This window comes from Oryzias latipes, chromosome 1 (assembly GCF_002234675.1).
Source record: "Oryzias latipes chromosome 1, ASM223467v1".
In the NCBI taxonomy this organism is placed as follows: Eukaryota; Metazoa; Chordata; class Actinopteri; order Beloniformes; family Adrianichthyidae; genus Oryzias; species Oryzias latipes.
Genome location: NC_019859.2, coordinates 30,698,020 through 30,722,685, shown reverse-complemented (window position 1 = coordinate 30,722,685; position 24,666 = coordinate 30,698,020). Strand labels below are relative to the sequence as shown.

Sequence of the window (24,666 nt, the reverse complement as noted above, 5' to 3'; positions counted from 1 at the left end):
TGTGTTCTGCATTTTTCAGAGAAAGGCGGAGGAAGCAAACGTGATGCTTGTGAGATTTATTCATGGAAATCTTTTGGTCCCTTCAACATGAAATTCTTACAACCCCATTTGGTGCAGCAAAGCAATAGAAGTGTGCAAATCGCAGACAGACTTACATGAAACAGCAGGTACACAAAATTATCCCCAGACCTTAAGGACATGGGTCAGGTTTTCTGCCGTCGTTCAAATACACTTAACAAAAACCGATGTATAAGTGCACAGCAGCGTGTCACTGATGAAACCAAACCAAAGAAGCTCTCCCTCCTGAGTTAGCCGTCACTGAGGCACGAGAGGCTGGCGAGCTATGCTGAAACCTACAAAAAGAAAAAAATTCTGCCAAATTACATCCCGCCAGTCTTTAATTTCAATCTTTTTTTTCCAGACAAATATTAACAACTGCAGCAAAGAGGAAAAAGGAACATTAGGGAGACTTAAAAATACGATTTTTTTTTATGAAGATGACAGGTGAAGTCCAAAAATCCAGAAAACTTCAGATCAAAGTCATCAGAAAAAGCCAATAAACTGATGAGATGGGCCGCTGCCCACCCAACGTTTCTTTTAGACACAAAACGGCAGCCTTCCTTCGACGGCAGACGCTTGGGCTTTCGCGCCACATCACAGGCAGCTGAAGCCTACCAGCAGCCGAGGAAACCCTGACGACGCAACGCTGAGGGACAAAACACCTCAGTAAGTCAAAAATGTGAGCCTCAAGAGGGCAGGGAGGAAACATCAAACCTTCTTTCAGCACTTAGGCCAATACAAGCTATTGTAAAAGCCCAGTTTAATCCCGAGAGCCACAGCAAGTCTGTGCCGGAGGCTTCTCAGAGCCTTCCAGGTTTGGTCCGACAAACCAATCACCTCCCATCCTTCAACCAAACCGATGTTCAGTCTCTTTGCAATTAAAAAAAACAAAACAGACCACAGTAATCGCTGCCGTCATCAGACTCCTCAGCTGTGACGCAGAGCAGCAGCAAAGGTTACCTGAACAAACCTTGAGCTCTTCTGCGTCTGCCAGGATGATCCAGACCTGGAGCCACAAACACCAATCTTAAACTCTTGCTGGCTGCTCCTCCTGAATAGAACAGGTTGCATAAACTCACTTATGCAACCTGCGTGCATTTACACTGCCTCCTCCAGAGCAAAACAGCTGAAAGAAACACAAACTGTATAGACTCTGGCTTCTGCTGCAGGTACTACTCACTGGCCCTGAAGAGACAAGTCAAAGGCTTTGCCAAACAAAAACCACTAGACTAGACTAAAAATCTTAAGTAGCAGCAATGTTGGTCTAAATCTTTTGATCTGATCCAGCTCAGACCACTCAGTGTTTTCCTACATAAAAGCAAACGGCTGTTCGTCATCAGCCAACAGCCTCTTCAGGACAAACTGCTCCCAACACACCAACTCTGTGCAGCACACAACGGAAATCCTCACCACCTTACCTGTGTGGAACAGAAACAGCAGAATGGTGAACCTCAGGTCATCTTCAGCAAATCAAACATTTAACAGCTGGATTTCATCTATACGGTTTGTTTCCCCCCCCCCTTTCTTTAACATTGCACAGAGAAAAATGTCTCTTTCCCAGCTCATCAACTGAAAACAGAGGTAGCTACATGTCTTCAACTCATTTCAGAAAAACCCAGATGTCATTGACCTCTCTCCACCTCACACTGGATACAGTGACGACTAACTCATTTTCATCCCTCTGAGTTTGTGGGCTCGAACAAAAAAACCAAACCGCTCCTGGGACGAAATGGCTGAGAGTTTGACAAATGAAAGAACTGCAGGAAATCTGCAAGAAGAAAAATCACAGCTTGGTGAAGCTCACAGGAAAGGTTGTGAGCTCCGGGAAAAAAGAAAAGACTAAAGAGGAGAAGAAGAAAGCAGAAGAAATGCAGCTTGTTATGAAGGGACGGATCACACGGAGGCTTTCAGAGGCTCCACATCAGCCGCTGCTCCTCTGTGCAGATGCACTGCAGGGGGGGACGGTTGGGGGTCAGACCGGATCGGCAGGAGAAGTGTGAGAAGATCTGGACGTGAATGAGAAGTTGGCAGCCAGGCGTATCCTGCTCCGTGAGGCTCTTCTGCTGGGACTGTCCAGGGACTGAGGGGGAGGAAGAGCTCTGCTGGCAGGAAAGTCTTCCTCTCTGCCAGGGGCCTCAGCTGGATTGGAACCTCCATCTGTGGCGGCTTGACATTCACCACTTTCTAACATGACCAACACAAAAAAAAATAAAAGGAAAAAGTCTGAGACTGAATGTATTCTTGGCACAAATGAGTGAAGTTCTGATTTGTTCAAATGTTTTACAGTTGTTGATCATGCATCTGCTCTCAGTCAGGTCATGTGACTCGGGATCGTTTCCCCGGTAACCAGCCGGTAATGAGCCTGAATATGACTAAAGCCATTTTCAATCCCAGAAACTGACCTGCTGCCGGCCCAGAAGCTGACTGTCCTTCAAAGTGAATAAGGTCCACCTGGTGGGGGGCGATGGGATTGGGGTGGAGCTGAGGTGACGGCAGGCAGGACGGTACAGGTCCACACAACAGGTCCAACGGGGACGCGAGGCAGAGCAGCTCCGACTCTGCAGCATCGTCCACACCTGCAGCAGCAGAAGTTTAGGATCCTCAGCTTTGGGAAACTTACACAAATCATTCGTCATTTTCTAGAATTCTTTTTTTTCTGCTGAACAAGTCTGTTTAAAATGATTTTGGATCTTAACTATTTCAAAGATTCTGCCCCTTCTGAACCACAGCATCATGAAGATCAGACCTTTCCATTCGCTCCACTCAACTCCCTGGTCAGACACTTCCTTCTCTCTGGACTCCATTCCTGCAGGGATTATCCAACAGGATGACCAGCCAGCAGAAGTCATGAACCACGATGCTCATCCTTAAGCCTTGTGCTATCTTAGATGACCCCACCCTTACTTTGACGTGTTCTCCCTACCATGACAAAGGTGGATAAAGGTGGAAAGATTTCATGTAATCCATGGACACCAGTGAGGTTCACAAATCATTGAAGAAAAAAGGTTCAGCGCACTGTCTAGTGGGTCTAGATGACCCAACTTCAAATGTTAAAGTGCCTAGGATAGCACAAGGGTTACGAACACAGCTGAGGTCCCCAACAATGCCTTCCTGCAGCTGTTGGATCAGCTTCAAAGCAATGCAGTGGTTACCTCAACAGCCCCGACCCCTCTCAACTCCTTCATCCACATGCAATAAATTGAAAACTTTAAACAAACCCGAAAAGGCTGTCATCCAGCGTTCATGTGAGGCATCCGAGATGATTTAAAAACCAAGGAAATGAAGAGAAAGAGCAGGTAGGTCAGTGTAATGCTGCATTCACACCAACTGCAGTTTGTGTCGACCACCTCTACTTGGACACGGGGCAAAAGTCGCTGCTCGTTGCCAGTCCAATAATGTGTTCATAAACTTGAAGCCCCAGGCGCATGTGGGAGGACCTACCGCCAAATGGAGCGGTGTGCATCTCATTTACATGAAAGACACGGAGGATGTTGAGAGATCAGGTTTATGCATATAAACTCATTACAAAAGCATCTGTAAAAACGTCTGGGTTCATGAGAGACTCTCAGTGCGGTAAGCTTCACCCCTGCTGAGCGAGCTGCGTCTGAATGACGGACACTTTCAAGGATGCTTCTGTCTCTCTGTGACCCAGTTTGATTACTTGCTCAAACACAAGGGTCCAAGGAGATCTGATATAAACATTTATTTATCATCTCAATATAAATAAGAAAAATATAAAGTTCAGGACAAGAACAGTCAGATTCTACAATATGTCGGTTTTTGACTGAACACATCAGGTGCGACATGTCGTCTTTGCCAAGGTTCAAACTTTTGAACTCTGGGTGCGCCGCAATGCCCAAACTGTGCTGCTGCCAGACTGTTGCGTTGAGCCAGAGCCTCACATAGCACCGCAGGACCTCCGATCCTGTCTGTACATTGACTTAATGTTGCAAATCGTGTTGAGTGTTAACGCAGCTTAAGCAAGACCCCGACATGTGGAATTACCAGGACTCTGGGTGCCAGACGTTGCACCGCTGACAGGACTGTCTCTTGGGCTCCCTGCTGGGTGGGGGCTGCTGGGTACTGAAGAACTTGCTTTGGCTAAAAACACAAAAGTCATGTCAGAAGAGACCAACATGGGGCAGCATCATCTCATCGGAATGCTGGTTCTGGACACGACGCGGAAAACTAAACATACAAAAACACACACGCCTCATGATGCCTGATAGAATTTCTAATGGGATGCAATATTCCAAGTTAAGTTTAGAGAATGCACTGGAAGTTTTGCTCTTCATCCTGAACTGATTATTTAACAAAAGTGTCAGAATATTTATTGTCATTTTATAAAAGAAAAAAGTTTAAGTTATTCTTCCTAATCAGGGCAGATATTCCAGATTCCAAAATTGTGTAAGAGGCAACATTAACAAACAATATTGCAGACGTGTACAGAAGGCAAGAACAGTCATGTCGGCTAATAGCTTTTTCACCGTTGAAACGATGGCAGCGCAGACTCTTCCTGGAAGAGGCTGTTTTTCACTTTCACAAATGAGGTTTTTAGAGGCATACTCAGGATTGCATAAAAAAACACTTTATGGCTATTCTTTTTGCAAGGAATTAACACTGCGATACACTTGAAAGCTCAATTTGAAAGTTGAATATGCATGGCCTAGGCCCTTTAAAATAAACAGCAGTGGCATTTTCACAGTTGTGTGAAGCGAGCGAGTTTGAGTGCGCCGAGTTCAGAGCATCAGGTCTTGTGTCATTTTTAGAACTAGTTCGCAGGCGTGATGTGGGCGGTGCGTCTACATCAGCTCAGACACCCTGCTGCCACAGAGTCAACACGTTTTTCAATCAGTCGTGATCCTACGTTTACCATTTCAGCTCACATCTCCTAAAAGCTGGGAAAAAAATAAGCAGACATGGCTGTTCTTGTCTTTTATATTAAAAGAAATCAGCAACAGTAACAATCCCTCTTGCCTTTCATATCGTTCTTTAAAACGATAATCCTCTTATGGCCGTGTCCCTTTATCCAGACCACCTGGTCAATGAGCACAGAAGCAGAAAATCAGCTAAAGCTGGAGACATTTCTGAGTTTTAGAATGTTTGTTCACCTGCTTAAGGGTAACTGGACAACGAGGAAAGGATATTGTACCTGTGGAATGGCATTGAGCAGATCGTCGACGCTGACGCACTCGTATGAGCGCGGTTCCAGGCTGCTGCCCATGAACTTGCTGTAAGCTCCTTGGAACTCTGTCAGGAAGATCTGGTTGTAGTGGTAGGTGTGCAGCAGCGCGCGCACATTACGAGCAAACTGAAAAAGCCTGGTTAGCCTCACGTATTCATCGCCAGCTTTGCCGTTTTCTTCATTATCTTCATGATACAACTGTGAAGGGAAAAAGTCATCCAGTCACTTCTAAAGAAGGGCACCGTTTAGCAGAAAACAGTTTTTTCTTTTTACCTGCATTAGATTTGGGAGGCTCTTGAGCAGCTCGCTTAGTGACAGGAAGCCGTATTCACAGGGATTCAGTGGTGAGCCGTGAACAGCCTGGTATCGCTGGCTCAGCTCCTCCACCTTCATGCCCTTGGGCAACTGATCGGTTTCTTGGGACATGAGCAGAGCCAGCAACTGGTAGGTAAGCGTCCGCAGAGACTTCCTGTTGATCAGCTGCACTTCCCTACCTTCTGCACTGTCCACCACCTAACGCAGGAGAACCACCATTAATGCCAAAATTTAAGGTAGCAGTGACTTCATCGGCTGTGGCTCGCACACCTCCGCCTCCTTTCTGCACACCATAGTGACTCCTTCAGCTTTTTATGTGCACTGAAAAGAGGTCCTCTGCAAGTTTCAAAAGGGTTTTACAACCTTGGATGGGGGGGGGACACCTCCAAGGTCATTTTGACATCAGTGTTTGAAGTAGACACCCAAACACTCGTCTTATCGAGTCAAGTTACCACAGGATTTCTAGACTCTTTAAGGTTAAAGTAGAAAATGTTCAATAAACTGAGTACAACAAATGAGGAATAAAAAACTTTCTAAATGAAGCTTAAAATTCCAGTCCATCTGTTATTCAGTAACTCCAGACCTGTAGGATCGGTGTGTCTGCATGTGTTCCAGATATCATTGCCCTACCGACAGCTGATTACCTGCACCAGGTGTGTCCAGCCAATTCAAGCCTGCCAGAGCAGAGTTTGGTGGTAAAACCCCACCCACTGACCCCTAAAACAGATCAATTTTCTTACCTTTACAACATGAGAGAGTTTAGCTAGCAGGGTGGACAGGGAGGGGGTGTCAAAGTCCTGCAGGCGCAGACTGTAACCGAAGGTCCTGCTGTACTCTGTGAGCAGCTGGCTGACTGGAAGACTGTAGTTCTTCTGCGCCCGAAGCACTTTGACCAGCTGTGCTGCCAGAGCTTTGATACGCTCCACCTCTGTCAGAGCCAGAACTTTCTCCTCACCACACTCCAACAACTGGGGAGGGGGGCAGATGCACATCGTTTCAGCAGAATTCAGAATTGAAAAGGTTTACTACAAAAAAAAAAAAGGTTTAAAGCCTTTTTTTTTTAAAAGAAGAGTTGCGTTTTTAATTCTATTATAGTTTTCTGTTCAGATTATCACCCACTTCAGGTCTTGTGTTGCATCCATGACTGCATATATAAGGTGGACTTTTTACAATTAAAACGTTTTTTTCTCTTGATTGGATAATCAGACAAATATGCACAAACTTCAGAAAATCTATTTTGATGCTTTTTATTCCCCTTTTGATCCTGGAGCGGTGAAAGTGTTTAAGTCCAAATGAACTGAGTGGATTGTCTAAACGTCTTTGCATTCCTGGACCCCACCACCTTTTAACTAAACTATAGAAGTAGAAGCAGGGCAGTCACAGCTTCATCCTAAACAGCATCTAGTGATCCACTCATCTGTGGGTAAATAACTGACCTGCGAAAAAGGAAACAGATTAAGCTCACAAAGGAACATGCGGTCCTTCACCTGTAAGATATCAGGGATGGCCTCAAAGAGCTCCACAAGTTTTGTGAATCCATAGTAGCTCAGCTTGCACTGACGGCCAAAGTGGTGGTGATAGGTCGGAATGAATTTGCTGAATGGCATTCGACAGTGAGGCTGGTGACGGAGCAGGTCCACCACTTCCTTCCCAAACTGCTTGGTGCGCTCCACTTCCTCCGTAGTGCGCTCTGTTTGGATAAAGTAGTCACAGGTTAACTGTTATTGACCAATCAAAATCTGGTATTCGGGAATGTAAACAATAGAATTAATCTGCTTTTAAAAATGAAACACATTCTAGAGTTTTAGTAAAAACAAGCACAAACATTTTTTCATCAAGCATCATTACCTGTACATTACACAAGTGAATGTGACCGCAAGCAGCCGAAAAAGCAACGTTCAGACACTACATCAGTGCTTCTCAAATAGTGGGGGGCGCCCCCGATGCGATGCCAGGGGGGCGCGCAGTAGTGGCAGTTTTAGGCACAGGTAATACGGGCAAATGCCCGGGGCACAACTTTAATGGGGGGGGATGTGGTGACAGCGGCTCAGTGCTTGGAAAAAAAATCTGTGCCACTATTAATTTACTATCATCTGTTATATCACAGTTTGTAACGGCCTGAAACTGTGGACAGCCAATTTCAACTGCACCGTAGACATTTAGGGCCCCTTGGTGGGGAGGGTGATGGGACATCACTGTGAGTAATCAGGAGATGTCCCCTCAGTGCCCTACCTGCTAATTGTAACTGAACCCCCTTAGTACACACACTTTACTCCTCAAAATATACATTCCAACAAACACACACACATGCCCTCACAAATACACACACACGCATTTCACAAGGACGGTGGGACCTAGGACTATCTGTCCCCTACCCCATCCCTGGTAGGGGTACTGGGCCCTTCGCAACTGCGGCCGTGTTCCCTGGGTCCTGGCTTCCTGGGACTGGCGGCCCTCTCTCCATGCAGGGAGGGGGACCCCTGATCTCTCTGGCAGGGCTAAGAGTCGGGGATCACATCCCACCTGAGCTGGGGGTCGTCCGAGTCTCTGTGTTGTGGGTTCTGGTCCTTTCCCCTGAGCGCTGGGCCTTGTCAAATTTCCAACTGTGGCCAAGCCTGGTGGGGCCATGTTTACAACACCTCTTGTGGACCCCCTCTTCTCCTGGGTACCCTCCTCCTGGGTGGGGGCGGCTGGCCCCTGCCTTGCTCCTTCCTGGACCAACCTTGGGCTGGGTGGGTGGCTGCCTGGAGCGTGGGGCGGGTCTCCCTTTTGGGGGGGGGGGGGGGGGGGGGGGGGGGGGTGTTTTGGCTCGTACCTGGGGTTGGGGCGGGGGGAAGCCCAGAACTTCTGGGTGGTGATGAGGTGCTCGTCTGGGGCTGTGGGCACTCTTCTGTGGCGCGACCCTGCGTTAGGGTGGCTGCTCTCCTGGTTGAGCTGGAGCTGCACTCTCTGTCCCCCCCATGCCTCCCTGCTCTCTGGCTCTGGGGGCCACGTGGCGGTCCTGATCGCCCGGGGGGGCGTTTGTTCTCTATCTGCTGCCATGCAGGCGTTGGGGGGGTTCTGGCTGCCGCACCTGCTGCGGCGGGGGTCTTTGTGTGGGGATGAGTGGGCACTCTCCCTCCTTTTTACATTCCATCATCCATTTTAGAGGAACATAAACACTCACTTGAGCACAGGTGTTAGGTCACCTTTGCAAAAGTAGTTTTCGTGATTGAATGAAATATTTCCCACTAGTTGGTTTGAAGGCATAAGTTGGCATGTGTGAACACTATCTGTATTGTGTACATGTGGACATTTTTGCAGCCAACAGGTATGTTTATAACATTTGAGTGTGTGTGTGTGGACAGGCCCCACCCACTCTAGATTTGTATTACATCTGAACCTGACCGTAATGATAAACATCCAGCAACTTGTTGCTTTATGCTGCTTCAAGCGCTGCCTGGATTGTGCAACACCAGGATCATTGAGTGCCTTAGATCAGTGGTCCCCATACCCCGGGCCGCGGACCGGTATGTGGGTCAATTGGTACCGGGCCGCACAGAAAAAATAAAATAACTTGCATGACTTCCGTTTTATTTATTTCGGAATCTGAAAGATGTTTCTTTTTGAAAAATTGCCAGATTCTCTGTTACATCCATCTTTGTTACTCTTGACGCAGGCCAATTCGATCGTCTCGGTCACGTGATATGATACCGCCAAAATAAAACCCAGGAACTAACAAAACAAAAATAAAAAAACATCTTTGGAAAGTTTCTTTGCCAAGTGGAAGAGGCCCAGCCAGGAGACAGAAAAGGAGCCTTCGACTTCCAAAAAAAGAAAGCTACATTTAATAGACAGTATCAGGAGTCCTACTTAAAATACGGATTTATCCAAACGGGAGATTCCCTCGAACTATTCAGCATTGTGGCGAGTTGGATTTTCCATGCACTTATTTTGAAGGCATGTTTAAATGTTTGTTGTTATGTTTAGAAAATACCAGTTTTCATGCAGGTCATATTATTTTGTTGTACTGTAGTGTCGGTCACGTGCACGTTTGGTCTGCTGTCAGAGTTCCGCAGGCTGCAGGGGTTACTGTCGAAGCAGCCATCACAGAGAATTAAATCAATCCCCTTTGCCTGCTTTGGTCAAAATAGGATTGAGCATGGGTGTTTCTTTTTGCCTACGGGTCCTTTCATCTGGCAGTTATGTTGTTTCACCCTCAGTTATTTCTTCCTGTTGTGTTTACTTCTTTTTAGCACCATAAGCGTGGGAAGGGGAGAGGATGATGACACCTGTGCGATGTACAATGTTTAGCGTGTCAAAATAAAAGTGCAGAGTACGTCTTATCACGTGTCTCTGCCTTTATTGCAGTGTTGTTGCAGCGCGTGTCCGCCACATATAACATACCGCTCCATGAGAATTTTGCCAAACATCAAACCGGTCCGTGGTGCAATAAAGGTTGGGGACCTCTGCCTTAGAGGAGTCAGCTCATGCTAATAATGTCATTCTTTATTAACTATTGCAGACATGTCTTTAGTTTGCATAAATGTATTCTTTGTCTGCCTGTCGTTTAGTTGGTGTCAGTATACATAAAGACAGCAGGTAATGCAGTTAAACAGCTGCATTTTATGACATCATAAATAAACAATCCATTTAGAAAAAACAAAATAAAAATCAGCACAATGTTTTTATTTATTCCTTCAGACTAAAAACGTTAGATATATTGGTGCTGCTTACAGATCAATTTACATTTATTATTTATTAATTGATTTATTTTTCTTAGCATCAAATGGTTCAGTTGGTCAAAAGTTTTCTAGTTTAAATAAGGAATGACAGATTTTTTATTTTATTTCAGGCACTCTTCTTCTGTTTTAGACTATAACAGGGTTTCTGTGTGGCTAAATAAAGTTAATATTTGTTGAAAGTGGATATATATTGCTTTTTTTATTTTGTTAATGTTAAAAGATCCAATTTTAGGTATACTTACACAATTTTTATTGATACTAACCTAATATATTGTCAACGCGCGGGTGTGTGTGTGTGTGGGGTGGGGAGGTGCCAAACATTTTCTTTTTCCTGGGGGGGCCTGGCAAAAAATAATTAAGAAGCACTGTACTAGATAGACCTTCAGATCCATCAGTTGACCTCAGACATCAGGCTGCGCTTTCATTCATCTCTGCAGACTTGTGATGGGAAAAACCACTTTACAGCCAAGCAAGGCAGATAACTAGAGGTGTAACGATTATCCACTCGATGGACGAATTGATTTTCATTCCTACAATCCAACCAGACTGATCAATCCGTGGCAAGTAGTTAATAGACTCAAACTATACCATTATAAAACCATTTCAAAATGAAATAAATCCATTAGGTCAATTTTGGAAAATACAATTTGGCTTGAAGTACGGTAGGTTTACTTCACCATGACGTAAAAATGACCAAGTGCATCACAGCGGACAACACACACGTGATGGCAGCAAAAAACGAACATCCATTATTCCAGTCCAATGTTCAGAAACACTTTGAATTTAGCAAAGACGTAACCATACTGTGTGCTAGACGATTCTTATAATGTTCCCTTTGGATTATTTTGATGTGGAAAACCAACAGTGGACTGAATTTTAGGAAACTAAAATATAAATTGATTTGCCATAAATTCTTGTTTACTTGCATGTATGTACACATATTTAATTAACACTTGATTAACTTACAAGAAATACAAGGAATCTAGAAAACTTCACCTGTGCTGTTCAGTACTCCGGTATTTCTCTCCGAGTCTCACTGGTTGAAGTTTTGGGCTAAAGATGTTCTGGATCAATTTTAGGTAAGTGAATCGGATCGTTAAAAATTAACCAATATCAACTAAAAATTATTTCAAAGACGACAAATTATGATATTAATTGTTACACTCCTAGATTGTTTTCATATTCAAGGCATAAGGATCTTTTCCTGGTGCAGAAAAATGAGACAGTTTCCCTTTGTCACTAAGTTCTCTTAAAACATTGTCAACATTTAGGATAGCTTTTTACAATAACCTATAACATACCATATCATTACTTGCCATCGTTTCTAATGTATTTTCTTTGAAAGGTTTGTACTTTTAGTTTTTTTTTTAAATGAGTGCAGTGTCACTTGAGGGAAGTGTGAATATTTTGAGTCGGTGAATTTTAAGAATCGGTGTGTTTGCATGTGGGTGTGAACGTCTTTCTGTTATACCATGGTCCGGTTGAATACTCGATTCTGATTGGCTGCTGGGTGTGCATTAAAACGTGATAACCGCACGGTGAAAAAAGAAGTTCCGGTCAGCTAGCTTAAATGTTTTGTATCACTGCGCCGGCTTCTTTAAAACAACCTTTTGCTTCATCATCTGGACAAAAACAAGCGGTAAGAGATGAACTTTCTCTCTGAACTGATGCTTTATTCAATCGGAAAAAAACAAGAATTAAGGACTAAAACCTGGTTAATATGTATTGCTTTTGTAACTGACCATGGTATAAGCTCTTCTGCCTTGCCAGCTATGGATATAAGTAACTGGAATAGAGGAAACCCTTGAATACAACATGTTTCATCTTGAGGAGCCAACCCTCCTTTAAATTGAACTGTTTCAATAAAAAAAATTAAAAAAAGAGAAACATCCAAGGTAACATTTACGCAAAATTATGCACAACTGGCGTGGGGTAAAGGTACATGCAGGTCTTTACCACCTTTCCCCCCAGCTGTGTTTAATTGAGTTCAGCCTGAACATTGAAAAGGTTTTCTGTCCCAGGACCTCCCACACCCCCAGCTTTATAAGTAGAACAAAGTAAATCCCTGTCACAGCATCTGCAGAAATGGTTTCTTGAAGACAGGATGTTGAACTGACCCCTCTTGGGAACGGAGATGACCGTGTCCGAGCTCTGGTGGGAGATGGTGATGGTGGTATCTGGGATCTCAGCCAGCAGGTCCATCAGGTCACATGTGCCGTAGTCAGTTACCCTCCAGTCCCTGGAGAAGCACCTGACAAAACAAGCGACTGTCACAAACGAACAATTCAAACAGTGAACAGGGCGAGGTTGTCTACAGCTCCGCAGGTCTACTGACCAATGATAGGCCTGCATGAAGTCTTTGACTGCCACTCGCTTGCTGGCTTGAAACTTCAGCAGTTTAAGCAGGTCTTGGGTGAAGCGCTTCACCTGAGCTCGATGGGTCAGGGTCAGTAAACGCTTGGTTCCCATACCCAGGATCTGTTTGTGTAGAGAAGCACAGTGAATAATCTACACATACAATCTAAAGCATTTATGGCGCACAATCCGCGTTCAAGCACCTGTAGCACATGAGGTACCGCCTCAAGAAGCTCCAGCAACTTTGAGAAGCCATAGTCGGAGACTCGGCACTGCTTGGCAAAGTGATGGTGGTATGCAGGGATGAATTTGCTGATGGGCATTATGCAGGATGGCTGACCCTTCAGCAGGTCAATGATCTCTCTGCTAAACTGGATGAGCTGAGGGTTTCCTACTGGACTTTTGCAGCGTTGAATCCAGGGCTCTGCACAACACAAACACACACACTTGTACAAAGCTGACACAACGCAACAGTGCTGGGATCTGTCTGTTAGTCTCCAACGATGATAACCAACCAGAAATATGTGCAGGCGGTCTGCTGTGCAGCCATTTGATGACTTTGAAACCATTTTGAGCAATGACTATGGTGACGGTGGGAACGCAGGTGATGAGATGCTCCAGAGGAACGGCACCCTCGGTCATTTCACTGCCGAGAATCAGCGGGCTGAACTCAGCCGCATAGCAGTCTGGAAAACTACATGTGAAAAGAAACCATTTATCAAGATACGCCGGATGATTACAATGATCTCATGAATCATGTGGGAGTCAGGTTGTACCTGAGGAGAGGAAGCGTCCCACCGTGTGATTCCAGCAGATGATTGAGCTCAGAAGCCAAAGTGCTCAGTGACATCACAACAAATGGGATTTTGTAGGATTCTGGGTCAAAATCTGCCTCGCTGGAAAAGAAAGTACCCAGTCAGTGATAAACTGAAGCCGACAAAGCCAGACCTAAAACCATGGAGCGCCGATATGTTTACCTGAAGTTCTGCTTTGAATAATGTTGCTCACAAACAGGATTGTGGTACTCCAGCTCCTCAAACACAACAGGGCTTCCATTTAAAGAAGAGGAGCCTTCCTGCGACGGAGAAGATCCCAGAGGACTCTGACGTATTTGGCTGTGAGGCAAAAGGCAAACGAGCCTGGAGCCCCCCTGTTCCCGCACAGAGACCAAATCAGGCAGCTTGTACAGGTCGCTGACAGCAATCTTACGGGAATATCTAAATTGAGTGTGAGAAGAGCGAGGAGCATTAAGAAAAAAAAAAGAAAAAGCATTCACAATGCCCTGAGCATCATGCTGGTGTGATCCAGGACAGGAAATGAGCTGAGAGGGCAACTGACTTTTTCTCATAAATCTCTAGGAACTTGAAGACAGGAAGGCAGTTGGCAGGAGAATCTTGAAGAATGCTGATGATCTCCAGACTATAAAGAAAGTGATGTAAAGTGAAGTCAAAAGTATGCGTTTATGTTTCCAAAATCTTACAATTGAGCCTTAAACGTACCTTAGAGATTTGTTGCTGCCACCTGTGACCAGAGACACCTGAACGCGCTTGCTTCCGATCTTAAAGCGATGCAGGCCGCTGACGGCACTGATGGCCTGCTGCAGGGATGACATCTGAACTGCAGCCTTCAGCTGGTAATCGGTGTGGGGGCTCAGCTCCACAGAATGCACCTGCACATCACACGCACACACCTGAGTTCCTCTTATAGAAGAGTATTCCTAAACGAATAATTTTAGCAGAGTGCTATAATGGGATCAAATTAAAGTAAATGAAATTAAAAACCCTGACCTGTCCAAAGCGGGAGAAGGTGTCACGCAACGTCTGCTGCAGATCCTTGCGAGACATTCTGTAGTCCAGATTGGCCACCTGCACCTCGGCCCCCTCTAAGAAAGGCTCAGCTCGACCGTTGGGGCTGCGCGGCGCAGCAAGCAGAGGTGAGGAGCGGCTGGACAGGGAGGGGGATGCGCTCCTTCCATTAAGAAAATGTTCTGGTAAGTTCTATATGAGGAACACGACATGTACTGAATAATGGGGATGGGGCGTTGCTACCTTGAAGACCAGGAGCCCTGAGAAGTGCCGACAGGACTGAAGCTCCTGTGTAGGTTTAACCTGGTGAAGGCTAACGGCGTGCTGATCTGAAAGTTCTTGTCTCCTTTATCCACAAGGGGGGCAGTCCGGTTAGGAGGCAGGGAAACTTCTCTTCAGCATAGTAGGGAGGAAAAAATATTAATGTATGTGGTTGTTAAAGCAAGAATTTTGATACTGCACAGGCAGACCATTTAAGTTAATGAAATACAAACAGGAAGTGGTATCGTTTGTCCCAGTCTTACCTCCTCCTGCAGCCTGATTCTTTGGTGAAGCCAGGTTTGGACAAATGCTCCAATGCGCTCATTTCCCCGTTAGTCTGATGGGACGAGTTCAACATGTGGACTTTTTCCACCTGCTGCTGACCCATCCTGGGTTTGGCTTCCACGTTTGTGAGGTCCTACATGAAGCAGAGGGCACATGTTCATGATGCTGAGGTCTCTTTGTAAAGAAAATGCAGTCATAAACAGACAATGCCACATAAGTTTATGGTCACTGATGTGCTGCAGATGAAGTGGAGATGGTCGTCTTACATGAGAAAACTAAATATTTCAATGAGCGTTTTGCTTCTGAAGCCAGCAGAAATGTCTGAACCTCAGAAGTTGTTTGTGCTATCTGACTAAAAAAATACAAATAAAAAACACCACCACATGCACATCTTCAACTAAAAAATAAAAATAATAATTTACACTCAGTTGAGGATAAAGAAAACGCAAAAGACTTGTCCCCCAACTCCTACTTTTTATGGGTCTACTGTGGTCTGAAAGAAAATGAGCACTCAGGCATAACGATGAAACAGACATGGATCATAACAAAATGTCTACTCACAAAGCAGAAGTATGTCAGCACAGACATGCAGGGCAAGACAAAAAAGCTACGCTACAACTCATGCATGATGAGGAAAAATGGTCAGTGGAGAAACATGCAAAGCAGAAGGGGATGAATGAAGCACAAACAGCAAATGCATGTTAGCACAAGAATCTGACTGAAGGCCAGCAAGCAGCTTCACACTGATAATCAGAGAAGCAGTAAGAACACTGGAGGGAGGAGAACCTGCTGCAGAACACAGGGCAGCCCAGACAAGGACAAAGGGCATTGCAGGCATGGAGGAGTCTGCTGACCTGATTGAGTTTGGCTGCAGCACCCCCCGGAGGCCCACTGGACCCCCTCCTAGGGCTGTAGGGCCTTTCAGGCTCTGGGACAAGAGTGGGGCACGGGCGGGTTGCTCGCCGTGGCCTCCTGGGTGACCTGGGCTTCTCCAAAGGCAGAAAAGAACAAGAGGGCGTGGACGGGAGATGGGCAACCCCAGAGACCTGGATTTGATTGGTTTGGGGCTTGGTCTGAGACAAGTGATGGGGCTGAGTCTGAGGCTCAGCCTCGGGATGTGCGCCTTCTCTGGCCCTCGGTGAGAAGGAGAGGGTGATTCGACGGCCAAACACGTCCTCGTTTTCCATTCGCTTGCATGCGCGGGCCGCGGCCTCGGGGCTGCCAAAGCGGAGGACCGCTATGCCCTGGGACACGCCCAGCACCTTGCCACCACAGTTGTCTGATAAGCGGCGGAGCCTGAACTTCACAGCGTTCCGCAGGCTCTTGTCACAGTTGACAGGGAGGTTGTGCACATACAGAAGGTTGAAACTGGGCTAAAGGAGGGGAGGAAAAGACACTGTGCCTGTCTGGTTTGCAGAATTTTCACTTCACGGAAAAACATGAATCAAAAATTTGTCCAACTCTAAGGAAAAACAAAACTTGACTAAAACAACCAAATTTACGTAACACTGTCCACTGTGCAGAATAACTGCAGCACAGAAGCATCACACAATTCACTTAAACATTGCAAAAGGACAAGGAAAAATGACTAAAAAGGTATCGTTGGGTGCTTTTTGTTTATATTTAAATAAATTAACAAAAAGTAAAATAAATTATTTTCAATACTAAAAACTGACACTTAATAATTCCATAATTAAATCTTGAAAGGAAATTTATCTGACATGTATTCCCGTTATCTCTGTACAACCTGCTGCTGAGTCCCTGAACAAATGTAAAGCTGCAGGGCAAGGGGCTGGGGGGGGGTTAAATAGTCCTCATTATACTAAGACTTCAGAACACTTCAATTTGGGATGCATGCAAGCTGTTTAAGTTGGCTGATTTCCACTGGTTCATTAGCAGTGCGTCTCCATTGTAAATCCGATGCAAGTCGATGTAAATTGACTGACGGTCGTGGGGCGGACTCCCCACGCAACACAACGCAGATGCACCGCAGACATGGCAGTGTCAATTCAGGGTTACTATTCAAGGTGTTATCAAAAGAAACACTTGTTCATAAAACCTTTTGACAACGAAATGATGAGTACATCGACTGTAAAGACAATGGACAGCTCGACCCCTCCTTTCTCGCGTTCCCAAACAGGAAGCAATGGTGAGGGATTTTGCTTCATTTCGAGAGATCCGAAGCTAAGGTTTTTATTTTTATTTTTATGGGTGACATCACAGTTCGTTCATTGTTTTTACAGTCTATGGATGAGTTTTGGCCTTACAGTTATAGAGAAGAAAATAAAAACGCCTTCAAGGGAAACCTTAATATTAAACAGAATTAGGACAAAAGAAACAGCATCTCAGCACCTGAAGCTGTACTCGCAGGCTCACCTCTGTTAAGTCGAGCGGTCGCTGTGGTAGATCAGCTGTAATTTCCTGAAAGGCCACATGGAGGTGGGCGTGCTGCAGCAGAGCAGAGGACGTGTGGCTGCCGTGGACGAGGATCACCTGGAAGCCATGCCGGTGCCGCAGGTCGCTCAGCTCACTTGCAAAATTCACGTCAGCTAATAACAATACCAAGAAATTAGTCTAGAGCACAAAGGTCTTAGTGAAAAGCAGATGACTGAGGGGACCGACAGAAACTCACAGGACACCAGGACTACAGTTGCAGGTGCAGTGTGGGTCTCAGCGAAGCGCCGCAGGCTCTGACGCAGCTTGTCGTCTGCAGCATTCTTGGCTGTGGCATTAATATGTGCGACGGTAACCTGATGTTGGGGAAAACTGTTTAGGATCACTAAAAAAAAGAAGCCTTTTGTCAAGGAGATACAAAAAAATATTTTAAATGTAGCCAACACGAGCAGAAAGAATTCAAAACCTTCAGGTAAAACCATTTCTGCAACGTGCAGAGAAGCTGTTCTAATGACTTCATCAGCCAGATAGCTTCATATTATCTTGTTAAAAAGGAGGCGTCTGGAAATCTGGTCATTTTAAAAACATGCTGCCTGTTGAGAAACTTTTGTCACAATTGCTCAAAGTACAGACAAACCACAGAAACTATTTTGTCACCACTCAATATAACTTTAAAAATCTTTTTTGTAATCGACCTTTTTCCATCCACAACCGATGTTCCAGAGGTTTATCAGTCAGTCTTCTTCCTGTTGTGTTCCAGTTACTTGAATTTCTCATACAAGTCAGACATAAAATATTCTTTCCATTTACAATGCTATTTTTGGGTTATCCTTGGGACTTGTAGCCACCTCTTGAGAGGAAAAACAGGCGTGTCTTGCAGTTCTCTTGAGGCTCATGTGGCCTCCTTAAGGGACCTCATGAAAATAGTAGGACATAGATTGTTGTGCGTGCAGAAATTGTATTGGCAAGTATTTGCAAGACTAATATCAGTTGCACGCACAATGATATGATGTAACGGTGATGCCGTCGTCCGGTGCCCTTATGCGGTACTGTAAGTAAGGTGCGAGTACTGGCCTCTTATTGACCATCTGCATATGCTGAACGCACAGGGGTGTGCAGGAGATATGCTAGCATGCGTATGATGCACACACAATCTATGGTCCGATTGTCCAATTTCCTCATTTCTAACAGTCAGGTTGCACCACAATAGAGCAAGCACTTATGTGTTGTCTAACAGTAATCTATTGATATTTCCTTCAAGCCACCTACATTTCCCATGCAGGTTTGCCCATTTATTGCCAGCAGACAGCCTGTATCTAGCGTGTAAGGGCAGCTGTGGCTAAGGCTTTGGTGAAGTTACACCATCTGAGAGCTATAAAGTTTACCATCTTCCCAACTTTTAGAACGAAGAAGTTTATTGGATGAAATGTTTCAACTCTACAAGAAGTCCAGTTGAAACGACTAGGTTCTCAGCTAACTCTATGACTGATAACCTTCATTGGCGTTTCTCCTGTCGTTCAAAAGAGTGACTTTGTCCTCTCTGCTACTGGGTCTCTGACCTATGGTGTAACCATCTCATTTCTTCTGCTCTATAACAAATGTTTTTTTGAGGGATTTTATCTTTATTCCACCGCTCCCCGATTTCTTTTTGCAGCCGTTTTAAACCCACCTTCGTGTTACTGCAGATGTTACAATATGTTTCCATGTTTGTCTCCTCCCTGCTCTGTTATGGCAGATGGCCTAGTTCTGCTGGAGGTTTCTTCCCAATCTTCCATCAACAGGGAGTTTTCCTCTCCACCTTTGGTTGCTTACATAGGCCGTAAAATGAAGATAACCTGGCTTAACTGGAATTTTCTGGACATAGTTGGACTCCAATGAGCCAGGATAAATTTGGATTAACATAATTATGAAAGCTCAGTTTGATATTTCTTGCTTTTTTATGGCCCTGCGACAGACTGGTGACCTGTACAGGATGTCCCCTGCCTTCCTTCGCCTATGAGTGGTGGGGATAGGCTCCGGCAACCACGTGAGCCCAAAAGGAAGAAAACGTTTTAGAAGATCAATGAATGAATGTTTTTTTGTGGCAATCTCAGTTGTGAACTGGTGCTTTCTACATAAAATGATTTGAATTATGGATTGCTGCTTCATGAGCATTCAAGGAAAACAAACATCTGTGTGGGTAGAAAGCTACCCAAGCTCCAGCAGATACCTGGCAGTTGTTCAGCTCCTGAATGACAGCCTTGCTTTCCTTGCTGATATCACAAACGCAAATAAATTCCGCCTCTCGGTGACCCTTAAAGAAATGGCTGCGAATACGCTGGACCACGGCTCCAGCAGAACGTCCGCTGGGAACATTGCAGTTCTCAATGTCCCAAAAGACGCCAACTGGAGGAATGTTCTCACACCCACCACTCTCTGGAGAACCTAGAACATGAAACGTATTAAATAATTGAAGATGTGTGTCTTTAAATTATAAAACAGTTTTTCAAAAAAAGAAAAGTTCAAACCGTATTTATACGAAGTCCCACAGCTGGTGTTTGGCCAAAGAGCCATGGCATCAGAAGACGTTCCACAACCATTGCAAACAGGAACGGGAAGAGAGGCCGTCTGTGGGACACAAACCTTGGGCCACACCTCATCTGTGTCTGAAGTCACGCCATTCACAGGCTGAACGAAGCGAACATTTTCCAACAACGGATAACAGAACAACGTTAGCCAGTGCTACTTGAAGGACAGAGAGATTTGCTTTCAGTGACAAACACAAACTTTTAATTGTGAATTTTTCTGCTCTTCTGTGGCTACAGAGACGATTTGCCCTCAAATTTATGAAGCAACTTAGAGACGCAAACTCCAACAAACTCCACCAACCTTTAAGTAGTCCAGACAGCAGTGAGCCCCCTTCACACAAGCGGTGCGTTCTACATTTAAGTGAATAGGATTGGAGAAGAACCGTGCTGTAGAGGTTGTGGTGGTGACAGCGGTGGCAGTTGTTTGATCCCCGTGTGCACTTCTCTGAGATCTCCTGGCTGAGGAGTTGCAGCCGACATCACAGGTATAAAAGCCAGAAGACACCAGGCAAGAGTCATGCACAGAAGCAGGTAAAGAGGAAACGGAAGGAGGAAACGAGGAGGCCTGACTGCATGGAGAAGGTGCAGCTGAACAGGTGTGAAGGAGCCCAGAGCAGCAGGGGAGGCAGTTGTGAGAAGAAAGGGGCTGAGCGATGGCAACGGGGCTGTGCAACTGAGGTGTGCATCCAAGCCTGAGCACAGACTCGGGAACTTGGCCTCTGGTATTGCAGCTGAGGGTTTGTTGACATGGATGAACAGAAGAAACTACTGAACAGGTCCCAGACCTGATGCTACCGCTGCTGCTACAAATGGGATCTCCCATGGAGCAGAGAGCCCTGCAAAGCGAAACGACTCCGGCGATGCTGGAGCTGCTGCCGCCAGCATCACCACCACCACCCAACAACCCCCGCCCAGCTGTGCTGCAGTAGACGCAGTGGCTTACTTTGGGGCTAGCCCCTTCAGGTGGTAGCTGCTGCTGCTGTTGGCAGTCTTGTGATAGATGAGGAGGAGCAAGAAAGCAAGGAGGAGGAGGAGGCGGCAAAGGGAGGGGGCGCAGAGGCAAAGGCTTGGATAAATGGGGAGAAGGTGGATGTTGTGGTGGAGGGGGGACATCTTTTAATTCCAGCAGAGGTTTTCTGGTGTCCATGTAGTGATTCTGAAAGAGGAAAAACATGTACACACATGAGGAAATCAAATAATTATTTTTGTTGGGAACCCTTCTAACCATGAAATGCTCAAACTGAGCTTTATATCCAATGGAAACTAAAACACTGCATAGTAGGGTTGTGCCGATGGACGATACCACTGTCCATCATGATGGCTGACTGACATCACGATGGAGAGACACCATTGTGATGCCACGCCCCCGCCACGCTGAGAGTCGACACCATAAGCCGCGGTTACATGTGCAAAGTATCTTGATCGGATCAATGGTCGGATTAGAATTCAACCGCGTACATGGGTCCAGAAAAACTTTTTCCGATTATAATAAACGTTCACATGGGTCACACTTTCGGTCGGAATAAATCATTTGCACATGCGCAGTAGTGTTTAAAATACCGGAGGGGGAAATGAGTTCCGCTGGGAGGCTACATACATAGATATCTGGCAGCTCAGTAATATACGAGACGATCTACTATACGTGCTTTTATTAATGTTACGGTTATTATGAAGCGCCTGTTCGCTCATGTAATTTTAGTAGGTGTGGTCAGTGCTTTTTCTGTTGAAGAACGGAGCCGGAAGAAGCCAGGGTTAGGAGAAGGCTAACATGTGCTAACAACATTTAGCTTTTGATACATAATATCCTTTGGATTTTATTTTCATCAATTCAACAACACAATTTTATATCACTCTTTTCATCCAAAGGAAAGGCTGCAATCTGCAGCTTGGCTGAACGTAAATATGTGCGAATAACGTCAGCCTTTATTTTGTCGGTACATGACTGGAAACACAATCCATGTGATTGTTTGAACGGTTTCTAAAGACTGAGCGACATTTCTGCTTTGAAAAACTCACACACCGCCCAAACGCCGCTGTGTGGGCCGACGGTCCAAGCTCTGCCCGGACACACTTTTACCGGAAGACCCGGTTCTCCTGAGTTCGGTAGCTCGTTCACCTAGAGCTGCGGGACGGATCACAGTCCGAAGTCTCCCACACATAGCGCACACGTAACAAAGCATCCTCCCTTCCCCTCAAACACAAAGTCCGTCTGCTCTGCTCAGAGACACGGTCGCTCAGTCCACCGGTCCACTTGACTAATCAGGTGCAGGTGCGGATTACTTCTCTTCTATTTTGTTTGTTATTTATTTGTTAAACTAATTTCCCTCAGTTTATCCTGGATCATCGCGGATGAGTCATTAGTTGGGAAATAAAATAAAGTAAAATAACGAATAATAATTATATAATAACGAAAAATAAAAAAGACCCCCCCCCCCCCCCCCCCCCCCCGATATCATCGTCCATCCCAATGTTTTACTGTAAACATCATCAACTGCCAATTTAAGGGACATCGCCCAACCCTACTGCATAGTTCCTGAAGAGGAACAAAGACAAGGTCGCCACCATAGTTTAAGGGGCAACATTTAGACCTCGAGCCCCAAGTTGCAATTACAAGTAGAAGAGGAATTTTGGTCAGCTGGTGGAATATTGGTTGGTGTCGCCTAGCAACTCTGAGCTTCAGCTCTGTCTAAGATTTTTTATAGGACCATGATATGCTTCTCGTTCAGCTGTGAGGCGGAATTTCTGTGCCGCTTTACCTCACCGTCTGCACTTGAATTTAAGAGCAAATATGCAAAACATAGGAATTTTGAGTATAAAATTGATTAAAAGGCATAAATATAAATTGCATTCATTGAACAAATTAGTGGACAAATTTTATCAATAGTTGCTCACAATGGCAAGAATGCTTACAGGTGAAGCACTGGCTCACCTGACCCCACGTCCCTGGTTGAGACGTACATCATTTCAATAAAGACCCAAAACCGCCAGACCAACCCCAAACCTGCCCAAAATACATCCACCCACCCAAAGCTATTTCTGCTCGCAAATTTAGCATGAAAACCGCCCAGTTGGGCAGGAAACCCCCCAATCTGGTAACACTGGTCAGAGTCATAAAAACAACTTCAGGTACGGGCGTTTAATGTGGAGATCGTTACTCTGGGACAAACAGGTATCTCTGCAAGTCTACAAGTATTTTTGCCAACTTCTACACTCAATCATGCATCTCTGAACAAAAAGCATCACTATGATGGAATGATGACTAAACTGATCTTAAGTCACATGGTTTTGTTTACAAGCTTTGGTTCAAAACATTAACATCCAGTTGAAAGGTAATCTGAATACAGACCAAGTGCAAGGTTCAATTTTGACAGGACAAATGGACATTTTCCAATATTACTCCACCCTTAATGTGAACTTCCTTTTTATGACAGCAGACACGTTAAGACACCATGTAAATAAACTGATAAGTTGGAAAAACCTATCAGGTTAAAGGACCGCAACTGTACACAAAGCATGAAGAGTTTCTTGCTCTTTTTAACAATAACTATTTCTTCAGATAATTTTCAGCTATTAGCCCACAACGAATTCCTAATTTACCTGCTCATAAAAGCATCACCTTAAAGTTAAGACCAAAGATAATCCTGAATTCAAATTATATTAAATTAAAAAAGGCAAGAGAGATGTAAACTGGTTTTCAAAAAGGATCACTATGAGAGACTTGATCATTTTAAGTCTAAGAAAAGTGTGCGACAAGGATAAACTTTTGGGTTAATAGATTTTAATTTCTTTTTACAAAAAATGTCAGGGTATAACTAATTTTCTTTGACATATTCAAAGCAGGTTTTAAGGCATCTGCATTAAGCTTCTAAAATGTGCCCCCTTTATGTTTTCTTCATCCCGACTCACAGATGATCAGATGAAGGAATACCTTCACATGAGTAGGTCTCTATCCTGCTTTTGTCCTCACACAGTTCATCACACATAAATACTCACATTTCTATGGATCTGATGCGGGGGGATGGTTTCATTTGAGCCAAAGCAGTCTTTCCATTGTGGCGTGGACGCGTCTGCTGTGGGGCTGTCGGGACACCGTGTGGCTCTAGACTTCTCCTTTCCCAGTCCTCCTTCCATCATACCAACCACCTCGGTGTTTCACCAAGCGTCCATCTCTCTCCGCTCTCATGCTTTCCTGCGCATAATTCAGCCCAAAATGAGAGCATGAAACTGCCAATCCCGCCGATGACTCACTCACTGGCGCTTGTTTATGGTGGTTAAGTTAAGGTTTCTTTTCCACAACACAAGTTTCACGTAATGACAAGCTAATGGTTAGCAACAATAAAAATATCAAGTTTTAGGTTAACAACAAGCTAGTAAACTTCACGGTCTGTTACCGTGAACACTTTACTAAACAAACACCAGCTAATGAAGAAAACTAGCCGAACTGCTTCGTTTGATTTTTACTTCAATGTTACGTGAACAGAGTTAGCTAGTAAGGCTAAATAAACACGCTCCAATAATTTTTACTCCACCAACCCAGCTTCCCTCGAAGTCATTGCGTAAATTTGCTGTTAATTTGAAAAGAAGTGTTTGTGGGAAATATACTTACTAAGTGTTTAGCGCTACCTGCTCAAGTGCCCACCTCACACTTTCATCAGACAATCATTTCCTCCTCTTGTCTGTTATCCCAGGCATGCGCACTTTTGTAATCTTGTTCT

At 44.9% G+C, this 24,666-nt stretch overlaps 1 protein-coding gene across 4 annotated transcripts; it reads right to left on the bottom strand.

Annotated features, from left to right (window-relative positions):
* Positions 1-41: 41 nt before the first annotated feature.
* marf1 (meiosis regulator and mRNA stability factor 1) lies at positions 42-24,666 on the bottom strand. Of its 4 annotated transcripts, none has more exons than XM_020705738.2 (28): positions 24,558-24,666; positions 23,945-24,140; positions 20,253-21,107; positions 19,892-20,051; positions 19,594-19,808; positions 17,623-17,740; positions 17,367-17,539; positions 15,845-16,363; positions 14,969-15,123; positions 14,688-14,837; positions 14,427-14,607; positions 14,139-14,308; positions 13,978-14,058; positions 13,617-13,856; positions 13,416-13,535; positions 13,155-13,333; positions 12,843-13,063; positions 12,620-12,762; positions 12,402-12,535; positions 7,048-7,250; positions 6,301-6,528; positions 5,519-5,758; positions 5,213-5,443; positions 5,038-5,098; positions 4,066-4,161; positions 2,757-2,866; positions 2,463-2,636; positions 42-2,244 (listed from the first exon to the last, which is right to left on the bottom strand). In XM_020705738.2, exons 2-28 carry the CDS (start codon positions 24,083-24,085, stop codon positions 1,954-1,956), a joined length of 5,589 nt encoding a protein of 1,862 aa, XP_020561397.2. In that variant the 5' UTR covers positions 24,086-24,140; positions 24,558-24,666; the 3' UTR covers positions 42-1,953. The 4 variants fall into 4 exon arrangements, with proteins under 4 accessions (XP_020561397.2, XP_020561401.2, XP_011478106.2 ...); XM_020705742.2 differs by having other exon boundaries at positions 2,807-2,866; XM_011479804.3 differs by lacking the exon at positions 2,757-2,866.